At 56.6% G+C, this 14,818-nt stretch overlaps 8 protein-coding genes and 1 non-coding gene across 9 annotated transcripts; 4 read left to right on the plus strand and 5 right to left on the minus strand.

The window, feature by feature from the left end:
- Positions 1-858: 858 nt before the first annotated feature.
- B0I36DRAFT_225495 (uncharacterized protein) lies at positions 859-1,997 on the plus strand (the record flags this gene model as incomplete). The annotated part of the gene is made up of 2 exons (XM_046149067.1): positions 859-953; positions 1,013-1,997. Coding segments are annotated over 2 exons (1,080 nt in total), but the record flags the coding sequence as incomplete, so codon positions are not given.
- Positions 1,998-2,536: 539 nt separating this feature from the next.
- On the plus strand, positions 2,537-4,615 carry B0I36DRAFT_312406 (major facilitator superfamily domain-containing protein). The gene is made up of 4 exons (XM_046152504.1): positions 2,537-2,725; positions 2,821-3,084; positions 3,147-3,239; positions 3,301-4,615. Exons 1-4 carry the CDS (start codon positions 2,671-2,673, stop codon positions 4,203-4,205), a joined length of 1,317 nt encoding a protein of 438 aa, XP_046019285.1. The 5' UTR covers positions 2,537-2,670; the 3' UTR covers positions 4,206-4,615.
- Positions 4,616-5,408: 793 nt separating this feature from the next.
- On the plus strand, positions 5,409-6,505 carry B0I36DRAFT_235212 (chitin synthase III catalytic subunit; the record flags this gene model as incomplete). Its single annotated transcript, XM_046149385.1, has 2 exons — positions 5,409-5,649; positions 5,721-6,505. The coding sequence occupies 2 exons, from the start codon at positions 5,409-5,411 to the stop codon at positions 6,503-6,505; spliced, it is 1,026 nt and encodes a 341-aa protein (XP_046019286.1).
- A 938-nt stretch (positions 6,506-7,443) lies between these two features.
- B0I36DRAFT_344851 (uncharacterized protein) lies at positions 7,444-8,124 on the minus strand (the record flags this gene model as incomplete). The annotated part of the gene is made up of 1 exon (XM_046156303.1): positions 7,444-8,124. The coding sequence occupies one exon, from the start codon at positions 8,122-8,124 to the stop codon at positions 7,444-7,446; it is 681 nt and encodes a 226-aa protein (XP_046019287.1).
- Positions 8,125-8,706: 582 nt separating this feature from the next.
- Positions 8,707-10,988, minus strand: B0I36DRAFT_419970 (P-loop containing nucleoside triphosphate hydrolase protein). Its single transcript, XM_046162144.1, has 4 exons — positions 9,908-10,988; positions 9,608-9,817; positions 8,774-9,540; positions 8,707-8,749 (listed from the first exon to the last, which is right to left on the minus strand). The coding sequence occupies exons 1-3, from the start codon at positions 10,709-10,711 to the stop codon at positions 9,043-9,045; spliced, it is 1,512 nt and encodes a 503-aa protein (XP_046019288.1). The 5' UTR covers positions 10,712-10,988; the 3' UTR covers positions 8,707-8,749; positions 8,774-9,042.
- B0I36DRAFT_t16 lies at positions 8,708-8,810 on the minus strand. The gene has a single exon. It is a non-coding gene; the product is annotated as a tRNA-Glu (tRNA).
- A 590-nt stretch (positions 10,989-11,578) lies between the features above and the next one.
- Positions 11,579-12,073, plus strand: B0I36DRAFT_358421 (uncharacterized protein; the record flags this gene model as incomplete). The annotated part of the gene is made up of 1 exon (XM_046157964.1): positions 11,579-12,073. One exon carries the CDS (start codon positions 11,579-11,581, stop codon positions 12,071-12,073), a length of 495 nt encoding a protein of 164 aa, XP_046019289.1.
- An 81-nt stretch (positions 12,074-12,154) lies between these two features.
- Positions 12,155-12,622, minus strand: B0I36DRAFT_358422 (PUA-like domain-containing protein; the record flags this gene model as incomplete). Its single annotated transcript, XM_046157965.1, has 1 exon — positions 12,155-12,622. One exon carries the CDS (start codon positions 12,620-12,622, stop codon positions 12,155-12,157), a length of 468 nt encoding a protein of 155 aa, XP_046019290.1.
- A 534-nt stretch (positions 12,623-13,156) lies between these two features.
- B0I36DRAFT_234212 (uncharacterized protein) lies at positions 13,157-14,454 on the minus strand (the record flags this gene model as incomplete). Its single annotated transcript, XM_046149286.1, has 4 exons — positions 13,157-13,760; positions 13,852-13,919; positions 14,016-14,090; positions 14,191-14,454. The coding sequence occupies 4 exons, from the start codon at positions 14,452-14,454 to the stop codon at positions 13,157-13,159; spliced, it is 1,011 nt and encodes a 336-aa protein (XP_046019291.1).
- Positions 14,455-14,818: the final 364 nt, after the last annotated feature.

Raw genomic sequence — 14,818 nt, forward strand, 5'->3', positions numbered from 1 at the left:
TCGTGCGGCAGCAGATCGCACTTCGTAGCATTTAGAAAAGGTGTCCACAGCGGCCTGGTAAGGTCTTTATTGCGATGTCTACGCCTTTCATGACTTGGATAGCATCGCTATCGTCCCTGGAGTCTGAGGACAGGTATTTCCTTGCCTCGAACATGGACTTCGTTGCCAATGAGTGGTCAAGTCAGCACTCGCTAAGAATATGCACCGCAAATAAAATTACAGTGAGCTCGCACTTGGCTTTGACTTGAAGCAAGGCTACGCTCTTGGGTGCCTGGTCACAACTGGCGATGACCAGGCGCATGTAAAGTATAGTCAACGGCTAGTATATTGATCCCAACTTATGGGGCTTAGCAACGCGCGCGGTTCTCAGAAGGTTCGGCACCCCACATGGGACTTCTCATTGCCTGCCCGAGTTGATGCCGTGATGAAAAGATAAAATGCCTGTCGGTACCCGGCAGTCTGCTAGAGGACAATAGATCTGCACTCGTCGCCAAGAATACAGCTCTCATCCTTCGGGCAGTTTTTTCCACAATCTGGGTAGCAGCCAGTAATACGCGCATTCCACGCTGCTCCTGAAACCCCAATCGCCCCTGGATTAGACGCTGTCAGACGGAACCCTGTCTTGTGCTCGGCCCATTTCCCTATAATGGAAGTGTCAGATCGTTGAGTCGCTAGTGTCGGGTACTCCTACCATGTCATGAAGTATTTTTGTCGATGTCGTGCCCGAGAGTCTCTCTGTTCACAAGTGTGCCTCTGCTCTCTGTCTCTACAAATTTGCGCAGAGCCAGCAACACGGCGAGTATTGCTCGAAGACAATACAAGGCAGCCACAAAACTCACGGCCATGTTGAGAAAATGGGGCTGGCTCGCTCTTGGCGGCGTAGCACTCCTCCAAACAAGCTGCAACGCCATGGCAACCACGCATTTTGACCAGTTCTTGCCAGACTGGAATCCGTAAGGATCATCGTGGGCAGCTCGCGATAATATGACAGCTGACCCAGACTATCACGCAGCATGCTCCAGGGAATGCTGAGTAACAACTGTTCGAGCGAGCTTGCCACATACAAGACCGGGGAACGACCACCCAACACCAAGTTCTCAGTTCTCATCACGCCCGTAATCGACTGCATCCTCGAGAACCTGCCGGAGCACCGGAAGATGGAAATCGGCGCTAGTGCCGTGGTGCTGGGTCTCCTGCCGACTATACTGTCCGCGCTGGGCAGCACGCCCGCCGAGACGGCCTTGGTACACCTCCGCCGGCCGTTGCTGGCAATGCTCCTCGCGATAGGCAGCCCATCAGTCATCATCATGAAGACGAGTGACTACAAACGCTTCACTGATGATCTCGTCAAGGAGTTCGCCAAGGAGTTACACCCCGATCCGCGCGATTCTGCAACCGCGGCCGCCGTAGCACCCCTCATCGCGTGGAAACATATGGCCAGCCGTCCTCGCCGCATCGCGTTGAGCATAGTGCAGTACCTTGTCGTCCTCGCCGCCGTAGGGAACGTCATGTCGCTGTGGTATCAGCTAGGCTTCCACGCCATCGTCTCCTGGGCACCCGAGACCATATTCATGGTGCCTCTGTGGTCGTCCATCTGCGTTGTCCTGCACTTTGGCGCGGTATGGATCCAGTCCTTGCGTCTTCGCATGTGGTCGGTCGGTGATGGCCACGAGACCTCGAAAGGCACGAGCGCTTCACAGCAGCTGCGTCGCTTTTTCGGCCGCTGCGCAGAGGAGTACACGCCATCGGCTTTTCAAGAGCAAAGGAAGATTCGCTGGCGCGGCGACTCGGCATTTGTCAACTTCTTGATCTGGCTGCTCTGCATCGGCGCCGTGATCAACCTCATTTTCGGCAGCATGATCTTTTCTAGTCTGCTGTTCTTCAGCGTGCAGGACGTCCTGCTCATCGCGACGAGGTACCTGGTCAGCACAATTGTATGTCGAGGTGTCAGCAGGATGGAGCTGATTGGGGCAAAGGAGTGCACGACGTTCCATGAAGGCAGTTCAGTCGTTAAGCAAGGGGGAGGACAGGATGTAGATCTGGAGGAGGCTAGGCATGAAGGCCCGGCTTCCGCAAGCCACGATTCCCATCGCGACGTGTTGCTCCAGGACATGTCGCTCAGGAGATAGTGTAGAGCCGTCCATTTTTGATGCTCTCGATCTCTGTCTAGGAGCTTCACCAACTGCAAACAGCGCAGTAAATCAAGCCATGAACCTGTTGTAGTCCAATTCCAGTGATGCTGCTGTAGGCATTCTCTGAATTCAAGTCGTTCAGGTTTGGCTTCCAGAATCCCTCATGATCTCTCACGACGAAAACCCCCGACTGATCCCAAGCATGGCCTGATACGGAAACCTGCCCGGCCGTGGAGAGCTGGCTATACGACGCAAGGGCGACTCGGCTGCCGCCGGGTGCCGATTGGCTGGCTGTCGATCACTTCCGGTACCGCAGACTGGATCGGCTTTTAGTACTTGGCAGGGGGAGGCTATTTTATTACCCCGCGACCTCGGAAGAAATTATGGACATGTTTTTTAGACAACCTTGATTGCCGCGGCAGCGCTCCCACAACATCAAACTTCCTTTATTTACAGGAGAGCTTCCCGTACCTTCTGGGCTCCGAGCTTTATAACCTTTCTCCTGGTTGCCGTAAAAAGGCGTTGCTGGTCGCACACCATGACCAACGCGGCCACCCAATTCTCGTCTGACTCGCGCATAGACCCTTCCATCGGTAAGTTTCGCGATATACACAGTTTCCGCTATAAACAAAAGCTAGAGCCCTCCATTTCCTTTAGACGTTTGACAATTGACCAGGAGACTTTATAGAACTGCCACCTGTCGAGGGAAATGTCCCACCTCCTACGACAACCGTGATTGACCATGATGACTACCCCGAGGGCGGCCTTCAAGCCTGGGTCGTTGTGCTCGGCGCCTGGTGCGCCATGGTCCCGCCCATGGGCCTCATCAACAGCATGAACATTTTCCAGGCGTGGTTCTCGGAAAACCAGCTCAAGGGTATGCCCGAGAGCAACATTGGATGGATCATATCAACATATGCGTTCCTCGTGACTGCGCTAGGAGCACAGGTTGGTGAGTCATGTTTCCTCCAACAACACCAGACAGGAAGACACTGACGTGGTTTCACTGAGCAGGTCCCATCTTTGATGCTTATGATACTTGGAAGTTGGTTGTGCCTGGGTCCATCGGACTCGTTCTATCCATGGTCTTCCTCAGCCTCTCGACTGGTAGGTCTGGCTCGCCTTCCCTCCCTCTAGTGCTCAATGCTGACACGACACTGCATGTCAGAGTTCTATCAGATCTTCCTCTCCTTTGGTATCTGCGGCGGTCTGGGTGCCTCGCTGCTCTTCAACCCAGCCGTCTCCGCCATTGGACACTGGTTCTGCAAACGGCGCGCCTTTGCGACGGGCATCGCGTGCACGGCTGGCGGCATCAGCGGCATCGCCTTCTCGCTCATCATTCAGTACCTGGCTCCGCGGATCGGCTTTCCGTGGGCGATGCGCATCATTGCGCTCATCTCTGCGGCCCTGCTGGGTGTTGCCAGCCTCACCCTGCGGAAGCGCCTGCCTGCGGAACCGCGCGCACGCTTGCTCATGGACTTTAGCCTGTTCAGGCAGAAAGACTTTGCTGTGACGGTGTGCGCCGTCTTCTTTGTCGAGTTCGCCGTCTTCATCCCCTACGCGTTCATCTCGTCGTACGCGCTGTACCAGGGCTGGTCTCTCCAGGACTCGTTCCTGCTCAACACGGTGCTCAACGCCGGCGCGATCCCCGGCCGCATGCTACCGGGCTACGTGGCCGACCGTATCGGCGCGTTCAACACCATGTGTGTGACGTCGATGGCGTGCGCGGTTCTCGTGCTGGGCATGTGGCAGACCGCGGGCGACAGCAGGGCCGCGATCATGGCGTTCACGGCGCTGTTTGGGTTCTGGTCCGGCGCGGCCATCAGCCTGGCCCCCGTCTGCATATCACGGGTCTGCAAGATCGAGGACTACGGCAAGGCGAACGGCATGGCGTACTTCATTGCGAGCTTTGGCGCGCTCATTGGCATCCCCATTGCGGGGGCGCTGCTGGGAGCTGGACATGATCATTATCAGAACCTCATCATTTTCGGGGGCAGTGCGTATTTGCTGGCGTTTGTGTGGTTTGTGATTGCCAGGGGAGTGGCTGGTGGATGGTCGTTTGGATGGTTTTAGGAGTCGGTTTCAACATTGTCTAGAACTTTGTGCTTGCGGTGTGACTGTGGCTGTGCTGCCACACACGAGTTTGTGCCGCCAGTGGCATTTCCAAGTCCGTTTATGAAGTGGCGATGTGACAAAAGGACGGTCGCGGAATAGATGGCTGGACTGGCACGATCAAAATGTGTTGCATCAAGCTATGCGGGGCTGGTGGGTTACGCGCTAGTCAGACTAAACCTTGGAAGGCATTGCAGAAAGTCGCAGAAATGCGCCTGCAGCGTTTATGTTACGGCCTCGCGTGAACGGTGCATGCAGCTCATGCAGGAACTTGGTTCGAAGGTGAAGATTGCAGATACCAGAAGTGTCATCCAGCTGGCATCGTCAGGTTCGTCAAGACCCTGACGGGGTGTCCCGCAACGTTGCAAAAGAGACGGACTGTTCAAGGTATGTAACAACACGAACTGCCCGGCTGGCATGAGCAGTGAACACGAGATTGGTGCGGGTCTCGAAAATCTCGCATGCCTGAGATCTGCCACTACGGAACCCCCGTGCGATGCTTAGCTCAGCAACCAGGCACATCCCAACGCAGCAGAGGCAGGCGCGCTAAGGCCCAAACGGGCCGGTGCGGCTGGGCGTGGCCCGCCGCATCCATGCGCGTGCCTTCCCTGCTGCCCTGGCTGGCCCCAGCCGCTCCCCTTTCCCTGTTTCGTTTCCGTATGCCTCACCACGACCAACACCCATAGCAACCACGGGGCACCGCTGCTACATTCTCTCCCACACTCACTCACTCCCTCGCCTCGCTCGCTCCATCACCCACGCTCGCTTTGCCTGTCCGACGTCGTCACCCCCGCGGTTGGTGCTGTCTCACCTGCCACGCCCTAGTCGAGCCATCCACTGGAATCTCGTCCACCATCTCTTGTTTATCGCCTTCTCATCGTCGTCGTCGTCGGTTCCGTCGTCAATTGGCCTCCAGGAGAACAACCCTGTGACGCCCCCAACATCTTTTGTCCGGAGCAGTCCAGACTCTGCCAGCATTCTGTCTGTCGTCAACCTCGTTCATATCTCTCCCGCGAGCCTCGAACAACGGTCTCCAAGGGCTATCGTCAAAGTTTGTCGCCTGGGCGAAACACCACACTTGCCCTCTCCTAGGTGCCGAAGGCTTCGGCAACTTCCTGAAACGGACCCAAACCGCTCCTCAGTCTCCTCCTCGGCCTCAACAACATGCCTGGATTTGGAGACTTCTCGACAATCTGCCGGATGGCGCCTCTGCCACTCTGTGCGTCTGTTGGGCCCATCACCTCGGTTTCAAATGGTGTCGGTGTTGCGACCGACTGCTTTGCCCGCAACATTGAGCTAGCAAACACCATCATCTTTCAGGGCGCTTCGAGCGTCATCCACATCATCGCGCTTGCCATGACCGTCATTATGATCTTGCATATTCGCGGCAAGTTCACTGCTGTCGGTAAGAAGAAATCTCTGTCACCTTCAGTCTTGCCGCAAGTCAAAGCGCTAACCAGATCTTTCACACAACAGGCCGCAAGGAGATTCTCGCCGTATTCTACCTGTACATGCTGCTGTCATTCTTCTCTCTACTCGTCGATGCCGGTGTTGTGCCACCTGGCCACGCCGCCTACCCCTTCTTCGTCTCGATACAAAACGGATTTACCTCAGCGCTCGTCACCTGCCTCCTGATCAACGGCTTTGTAGGCTTCCAGTTGTACGAGGACGGCACACCTCTGTCCGTCTGGATGCTCAGGCTGTGCTCTTTCGTCGCCTTCGTCATCTCCTTCCTCGTCTCACTCGCCACCTTCAAGGACTTTGCCGGCATGGGCCCCACCAACACTATTGGTCTCTTCGTGGTTCTCTATCTCCTGAACGCCGTGCAGCTTGTTGTCTATGTCATTCTGCAGACTCTGCTTGTCCTTCGCACGCTTCAGGACCGCTGGCCCATTGCCACCGTCATTTTCGGCGCGTTCTTCTTCATCGTCGGCCAGGTCATTCTCTATGTCTTCAGCAACGGCATCTGCGAATCGGCCCAGCACTACCTCGATGGATTGGCCATTGCGACGACCTGCAACCTCCTCGCCATCATGATGGTGTATAAGTACTGGGACTCTATCACCAAGGAGGATCTGGAGTTCTCTGTGGGCACGCGGATGAACAACTGGGAGATTAAGGAGCTCCTGCCCGAAGACGACCGTCGCAACACAATGTACACAAACGACGACCCATACGCCCACTCCAGTGGTTACGATCAGTCCTTCTCTCCCACGGCCACGCATCACCAGCACGGTAGCTCTCGTCTGTCTCGCTACTAGTTGGACGGGATCGCCGAGTGATGGGCACACGGACATTGTCAACAGCCTAGGAATGCGTTACAACTTGAGCGTATTTCAATACCATATTTTGTTCCTTTTCTTGCATATTTGCGGTATGGCGTTACGAGCTCGGGTCTGAGCCTGGGATCGACGGACAAAGGGTCCTGCTTTCAAAGCGTCGACTGTGGACCAGAAGCTGTCTACGGTCTTTATGACACAATTGGGATTAAGTCACAGGAGCGGGTGCGTGTCTGGTTTATATGGGTACAGGTGAACGACCAAAAATATCGTCAATCGATCATAGCATTAGCATCAATAATAATAATTGTCAAAAGCTATCGTTTCATTGACGTCCCTTTAATGTGAATGGCTGTGCAGTTGCAAGGTCTGTCTCAGCACCTGCGGAGACTCTCGTCTCTGGATCAGAACCCCCATAATCGGATCTGAATAGATGCTCGGCAGTTGAAATACTTGCATCGCCGGCAACAGTGCAGTTGTCGTTGAGGTTCGTGAACGCCCTCGTGCCGTGTAGCAGCTCAGCTCAGCTCAATGTTGCTGAAGCCAGCAAGGGCTGACCATAGCTGGCCCCATCGGTCCTGCCAAAGCGTTTTTGTCTCTTTTCTGCACGAATCAAGCACAGCCGGTTCCGAGAAACTGGGTGCCATGAGACCCGACGTTTTCGCCCAGCACCGCTTCCTCCATGGGGGCCTTGAGTGGCAACGTAACCTGACGCCTTGCCAATGATTTTCCCTATGATCCAGTGGGTGGTCCTGAGGGGCTTTGACACAGTTCATGCTCATTATTGTTCAAATGAGCAATCAGGCGCTCCTACACGATCGCCGCTGGCCTCGAGTGGCAGTTAGGGGCTCGTGCCTCTTGCGCGGTGTACAGCAGCAATATTTCAGTTTTGGAATGGTCTGACGGACAGACTCCCGCGTTCAGCCGGCCTCTTCGTCGTCGCCGAAACTCAGCTTGATCTTCTTGGCCTTCTTCTTGGGCTTTGTGCTGGCGCTGGCGCTCGGTCCTGTCGCTGTCGTGGGCGCTGTCTTGCCGGTATTACCGTTGCTTCCACCAGCGGTCGACTCCCCCTTTGCCTGTTTCGTGGGTTTTGTCCTGAGCGGTGTTCGTCCTTCCTCCTCTTTGTGCCCGTCGTCTTCGTCATCGCCAGTAACCACGCGACCGACTTTGCGCTTCTTGACCACCCCGCCTATCCCGGCAACTTTCTCCCGCTTGCCCAGCTCGCCGGCCGCCGACCCTTGGCTGTCTTTGGATCCCTTGTCCTTCCCCCCCTCCTCCGCACCTTCGCCCTCACCGCTCCCCCCCTTCCTGCCAGCGCCATCCTCGCCTTCCACGTCACTCGCCTCGCCGCCGTCAGCATCAGCAGCAGAAACCCCCGCGAGGCTGACGACGTTGCCATGCTCGTCCACCACGACCGGCGCGTCCTCGGCCTCCTCGCTCGCGCTGCGCTTCTTGACGCCCGGCCGCCGGCGCGCCGCGAGCATCGGGTCCGCCCCGCCCTCGCGCTGGGACGACGCGTGCTGGCCGTGCAGCCGCGCCAGGAACGGCGGGAGCGTGCCGTCGTAGGTGAGGTTCCGCGCGTTGATTTTCGGCTCGGGCATTGTTGTTGTTATTATGGTCAGTCGGTCCTCCTTTTCGGTTCTTCTCTGTCTTTGGGGGTTTCGTTCTTCGTTTGGGGCCCCCCCCTTTTTTTATATAGACTTTCCACGTTTCGAGCGGCGGCGGCGACGGCGGCGGTGGTGGGCGCACGTTGGAGGGGACTGGTAGGCCGGGACGAGGGACGGAACGGCTGTATGATCCTCGGGGGTTATATGATCGTCGCCGGAGGGGGGCGCCGGGGCCAGAAAAGGGTGGGCTTCGGATTCGCGCTTGAGGAGAGGGGAGGGTTCGTTCCTGAGTTTGTGAGGACTGGTCGAGTTGCGGCCCAGTAGATAGTTTGGAGGGTTGTGGAAAGTGTGTCCAGGGTTCGCTGTGACGTCGCGCGGCGGGTTATTTTTTGGGCCCCTGCAGGTGAGACCTCCACGGGGTTTTGGGTTCAACCAAAAGGAGCACCCGCACGGGGAAACAAACACTGGTGGATAGATCGCAAACGTGCACAACAAGACCGCACGCAACAAGCCCGGAAAACTATCAAGTCGCGACAAAACATAAAGCATGACGGCATCGCCAAGATGGCAAAAAGAACTCCGAATCGGGGAATCGAACCCCGGGCTTGACGGGCCAGAAACTCCTCGAGAATCGAGAAGAAAGTGAGAGCGTCAAATGTTAGCCACTACACCAATTCGGATGTGATTGGATGACAGACACGCTTCTTAGCACACTACTCATACGTGGAACGCTTGTGTGGTCTGGACCCTTCCAAGAGATTGGATGAAGCAAGTGGCTTTAGCACCAGGCCCGTCAGGACTGGATGCATGCTGGCGATATATACTTAGACTAGAGAAAGAGGTCGCGCTGCGGTTGCAGAACGCATAGACGAGAAAGCTGTGCGAGAAAATCGAAATGATGGCTTCCAGAGTTCAGTTCTCCTTGTCCATGCCCTCTCTAAGAATCTCAATCTGCTTCTTGATCTCGACCCACAGCTCGAGCTCGTCGAGGTCCTGGTCAGCGTCGCTCGCGCAGACACTCATCCAGCCCTCGTCATCACCGGCCTCGTCCACAACACCACCCGCACGCGCCTTGGCGGCTACTCGTGGCGCGAGGCGGGCTCTGCGGAGCCGCGACTCCAGTTCTGTAACCCCTTCGCCGTCGCCGTCGCCGTTGCCGTCGGAGGGCGGCGACGGCGGGTTGTCCGCCCGCTTGCGCGCGAGCGCGAGCAGCGCCGCCACAAAGGCCTCCTGCATGTACGCGAAGCTGAAGTCGTCGGTGATCTCGGCGATGGCGTCGCACAGCTTGTCCGGGAAGGCGATGTCCTTGTTCTCATGCAGCTTGCGCTGCCAGAACTTGCAGTAGGCCACACGCTGCTCGAGGCTAGGGTCCGGGAAGAGGTACTTCCTGTCAAAGCGGGAGGGTCGTTTCTGGTATGGCAGTCAGTAGTGTTACCCTGGGAAACGGCCCTTGGAGATCTCATGTCACGGCGCTCACAGAAATGCCTGGGTCCAGCCGATCCAGATGGTTGGTGCTGCCAATCATGAAGATGCCGTCGTTGTTCTTCAGCCCGTCGACCTCGTTCAGGAAGTAGCTGCGGATGGCCGGGGTAATGATGGTGTCCAGGTCCTCGAGGACCAGGTAGCAGGGCGCGAACTCGCGCGCCTTGGCAAAGACCTGTTGGATAGAGAACTCAGGTCCCCGGTACTAGAAGACGACAGAGGGAGACACGCAAACAGATCAGCCCAAACAGTGTTCAGACAACCACACAAGACATACCGCTCTGATGGCACCTACAGAGACCAGGCTCCTCACGTAGAGGGTGTTGACGATGGGCTTGCGCTCGTAGAGCATGCGCATGGTCGCCTTGACCGAGATGGTCTTGCCGTTGCCCGGCGGGCCGTAGTAGATGATGCCGCGCTTCCAGGGCACCATGAGTTTGGCGTAGGTCTCGCGGGAGTCGAAGAAGGAGTTGTGGTCGTCGATGATGGCCTTCTTCATGGCGGGATCGAGGATGACGTCGTCCCACGACGCCTTGATGAAGCTCCGGAACAGCTCGCTGTCCTTCTCCCAGTAGCCCTGGTCAAATACCCACACCTGCTCGTGGATATCGCTCATCCACCGACCAGCGGCTAGGACGAGGAGGTTGGCCTGGTTGCGGTCTGGGCTGAGAATGAAGGCGTTGCGGTTCGACGGAGGGTATGCTGAGTCGCTGCCCGTGCTGAAGTACATGATGAACTCTGTGTTGTTCCACGTGTACACAAACTTGCCAAAGGCGAGACGGTCGACCAGACCGCCAGTGTTGCCGTCCATGCGACGCGCCGGCGGCATGTAGTGTGTGAATGAGATGGTGGACGGCAGATTCTCATCGCCATTCTCTTCGGCGACGGCAGTGCAGCTCGCATGACCAGCAGCCGCAAAGGCCAGTAGGTCCACGGACCACTGGTCCGAGATGAGGAGCTCGAGGTTGGGGTACTGCTTCCCGAGAACACGGATCATGACATCATCCGTGTTGACACGCTTCGCCTCGGAATGGTCAAAGAAGGCGGCGGTTGCATTGGGCGTTGCCGCCGCTGGCGCGAAACGAGGGATTGGCGCCATGATGGGATGATGAAGTGAGGAGCGATGGTGCTGAAAGGCACCGGCGAATGAGCTCAAGCACGCGCTAAGTCAAGCAACCTGTGATAGTTGGTGGTGTACGAGCTCGGCTTGCTGGCAGAAAGGGTCCTGCTGGGCTAACCAGTACCAGAGATTGGATCGCGGGCGATGATGAAATGATACGGCCGCGCCCTGTCCGAGTCTCAATGTGCTGTAGTTGATGAGGAATTGTTGAGGACGGGTAGCGACACCTACAATATGGTAGGTAGATGCATGCTCCTCCCTTAAACAGCTGCCTGGAGGATCAGCTCCTACACGGGCCACGGCCCCTGCCGCCGTCGGCCTGAACTCCACACTCCAGTCCCCGCCAATGCGGAGAAGCTGCTCCACCATAGTGGTGGCGCGGTTGTAAACATCAAATGGGGTGTCATATGTGAAATCTGCAAGTCCTGGTGTCAATTGTGAAGTTTCTCATGATTTGGTAGGAGTTTGTCCGGCGCCCAAAGTGTTCACCAGATGGCCGACGTTCTGTTTGACCCGTCTGCTAACATTCGCTGTGTCAGTGCGCCTGGCTCCTCTGAATTTCGGACACAGTTTGGGACAGTGCGTGGCTCCAAGCTCATTCCGGACACGATTCGGACACAAATTGGGGACAGGCAGCGTGAAATTGGGACAGTCCAATCCCACGCTGACGTGAGATTGCGCCTGGGAATCTCTTCAGCTTTGTGGGAACATCGCACAGAACAAATCTGGTTCCTCTCCGACCACATGTTGTGCTATGCAGACAGCTCTCAGCCACGATATAGCATCTCGGCCGCATCGCAGATAGATCCACCCCCATACAGCTTCCACGCATCTCCACCATCCACCATGGCCACGCCACCACCCACAACCACGACATACATCACGCACCTTCACCCCATATACCGCATCTGGTTCCTCTGGGCCGACCCAATCATCACCTGGGCCACTGTCGGCGCGGCCTTTCTGTCCCCAGGCCTCCTTTATGATGCCCTCATGCCCCCCCACCTCTCGGCGGCCCGTGACCCAACTCACGACTTCCTGATCAGGCAGATGGGCGCACTGTACATCCCCATCGCTCTTGCAGCTACCGTGCTTCTGCGCGCGACCCGGGACTTTGCGGTCTGGAAGATCGTCCAGGGCTCCATTCTGGTGGTGGACGCCATACTCGTTGCCCTCATCTTTTCGTCCTTGAAGGACAGGGAGGTGCTGTACCGCCCAGCGGAGTGGATTGCAAACGACTGGCAGAACTTGGGATTGACGGTATGGGTGGCAGTGTTGAGGGCATTATTCGCCGCTGGTTTTGGAGTCAAGACGGAGTCTGTGAAGAGCAAGTCTATTTGAGGTTCACACGCTGCTATAGGCAGTGCCCGGAAGAAGCGCAAAATTGCCAATGTTATTGCAAACATGTGTATTCAGGGAGACTTAAGCAGCAGAAGCCTTGGGATACACCAGCTCGAACCTCTCGCACAGCACGATACTCTCCTCAGAGAAATCGGCCTCGCCCTGGTTGTCCTTCCAGAACCAAATGTGCGACTTACGCCACGTGTCGTAATCACCCTCCGCCTCAGACAGGGCAAAGTCCTCCGTGACATCTTTGAAGGGACACCTGGCGAACGAGACGGTGCGGATGACAGCCCGCGGTCGGCCCTTGCTGTCGACGACTACTGCGTAGTCGCCGGGCCCCCAGTGGAGAGGCTCGGGGATGGGAAAGGTGGCGGTGCCTGTCTTCTTGCCGTCCAGGACGAGCGCGAGCAGGGAATCGTTGAGTCTGGCGTCGTCGTCGCCAAAGCTGAAGACGTCCTTTGGCGATGGGAGATGCCGATTTAGCGTGGCGGAGGCTTCTGCCATGAATGCCACGACGTCTGGGCGTTGCGGATCTATTGAGGACATGGTTATGTGTCGTGCATCGAGTGTAGTCTCAAGAAGACTTCGTGACGCGAGGGTTCGTATATTGGCTGATGCATGAGCTGGTGTGACTTGAGTAGTTCCGCAAGTCAAATCTTGGTCGTGAAGGACTGGTCCTCAACTGTCTGATAGTTATAACCGCGAGTTCAAGGCATGTTCCTCCTCAGCTGTCGTGCGGAACCCAACCGCCTACTGCCCCGCTGCCGAGCCATCCACAATGCCGAGTGACTCAATCGGCTGGCGGCGAAAACGCGGCTGAAGTGCCGTCGTTGTGGTGAAACACGGCTCCACCACAATCATCCGTCCCGAGCACGAGTATTCAACGTTTTACCGCGAGAGATTCTGACATCTATGGGATAAGCCAGATAGTGAGGTATGTGCCAAAGCTGCATACCACACTCAAAACAGGCAGCACCGGCAGGAGGGACATATCCCAGTCGAGTAGTTATATGACTTCTCCCGCTCTGCAAAAGCGCAATGTTTTTTTGTTTTTTTTCATTACTAATTCGAAGCCCGTGACTATTCTTTGTATACCTCTGGGAAGGCTGGCTGAGGCTTCGTCCCATACGGAATCATCCTCACCATATGCCTCCGCTCTCCATCCCGAAAGTCCGGCACCGCGGTGTGGGCAGTGCACCGCTGATCCCAGACCACGACAGTCCTGGGCTCCCACTTGACACGACAGCTAAAGTCCAGACTCCGAATATGCTCGTGCAGGAACCTGAGTAGCGAGTCAGACTCTTCGGGCAGGAAGCCCTCGACCCGCCTCGCGATGGTCGGGTTGACAAAGAGCGCCGGCTCCTGCGTGACTGGGTGTCGGATGACAAGGGGGTGCGTCGCGTTGACGGCTTCTCGCAAGGCCCGCTCAGCCCCGACGCGTGCTACCTCCCCGACGGATGCGGATGTATGTGCGAGTTTCAAGGGCGACAGAATGTTCCGGAATGCAGGCGAGAGGGCGGCGTATGCGTGTGTCAGTGAGGTGAAGGCCGTGTCTCCACCACCCGACTTGGGCTTCTCGAGCACCCAGAAGAATGTGGTCGAGGGCGTGTTGGGCGTGAATGTCTGGTCAATGTGCCAGAGGTCGTAGTTGGTGCGTGGCCCAAGCAGAGTCCTTAGGTTGCCACTATACCGAGCGACCCCAACGTGGGCAATGTCAGTATAGTCCGGAACGAACAGGTGCATTTGCACGAGACGTAAGAAATGCATGTGCTCACGCTTTTTCGTCCGCATATACCACGTGGAACTCGGGGCCAGTGCCTGCTGGATACCCCATGGTTGGATGCTAATGTCCTCGCCATTGCAGTTCAGCTGTGTGTATCTTTGTGGCCAGAGGTCACAACGATATGCAGGTGTATAGAGTGAAAGCACTCTCACGAACCTGGTGAAGTGGCCCATAGTGCTCAACGATCTCCCGCTGCCTGTCGAACCCGACATCGGCAAAGTCCTGGTCTCTCTGCAAGATCCGCAAAGGTTAAAAAGCTGTTTTTTACTCTATATGATGTTGTCCGGACCCAGGTAGCATGCTCTGGGATTGGAGGAAGCGAAGGACGTACGAAAACGAGAACACCCCTTTCTGCTGCTAGCAGGGCGACTTCATCCAACCCATCCTTGCCCAAGGAGCTCAGCTGCACACCGGACACCTCGGTTCCTATGCGTGGTGTTATGTCATCGACAACGGCGCCAGCTTTGCTCAGATGGGGCTTGGCTGGATCAGCACGCAGCCCGGGCTCCCCGGCCTCGAAGTAAGGTACGTCAATGGTGGCAGTAAAGCCTTCCGGCCGGGTGGGCAAATACGTTGGGTAGAGTGGTTCTGACATTTCGAACAGTCGCCAGTCGTGGTACCCCGCCCGCCAATATCTGCTGGCTTGCGATGTAGATAAGTTGGAAGAGTGTTGGTTGAACAAAGTCTTTCGCAACGAATCTTGTCGTATGCACGAGTTATCTGCGGCGATTCAGTGGCTTACCTCCGCCAAGAGCTTGAATTGTTGGACCACAGTCGAGCAGTATGCTGGCATAACCTGAAGACGTTATCCACGATGGTGTGATAAGTGGCGTCCGGTGAATAGCCGACTCGTAGACGACGAGATATACTCTTGCAGCAGTTGTGCAGTCGCAGCCAAGCCCGATGCGCGATAAGGTGGGTTACCCTACCTTCTGCTAGGCCTTGCCTTAGTTGAAAGA

The sequence above is a fragment of the Microdochium trichocladiopsis genome (genome assembly GCF_020744255.1).
Source record: "Microdochium trichocladiopsis strain MPI-CAGE-CH-0230 chromosome Unknown B0I36scaffold_1, whole genome shotgun sequence".
Taxonomy (NCBI): Eukaryota; Fungi; Ascomycota; class Sordariomycetes; order Xylariales; family Microdochiaceae; genus Microdochium; species Microdochium trichocladiopsis.

Bases quoted from the DNA above. Each gene is read 5' to 3' on its own strand.
- B0I36DRAFT_312406 (XM_046152504.1), top strand. From the start codon at position 2,671: ATGACCAACGCGGCCACCCAATTCTCGTCTGACTCGCGCATAGACCCT. The intron at 3,085-3,146 runs GTGAGTCATGTT...TTCACTGAGCAG, and splicing joins TGCGCTAGGAGCACAGGTTG to GTCCCATCTTTGATGCTTAT. The intron at 3,240-3,300 runs GTAGGTCTGGCT...ACTGCATGTCAG, and splicing joins CTTCCTCAGCCTCTCGACTG to AGTTCTATCAGATCTTCCTC.
- B0I36DRAFT_419970 (XM_046162144.1), bottom strand. From the start codon at position 10,711: ATGGCGCCAATCCCTCGTTTCGCGCCAGCGGCGGCAACGCCCAATGCA. The intron at 9,818-9,907 runs GTAGGTGCCATC...GTCGTCTTCTAG, and splicing joins ACGTGAGGAGCCTGGTCTCT to TACCGGGGACCTGAGTTCTC. The intron at 9,541-9,607 runs GTGAGCGCCGTG...CTGCCATACCAG, and splicing joins GGCTGGACCCAGGCATTTCT to AAACGACCCTCCCGCTTTGA.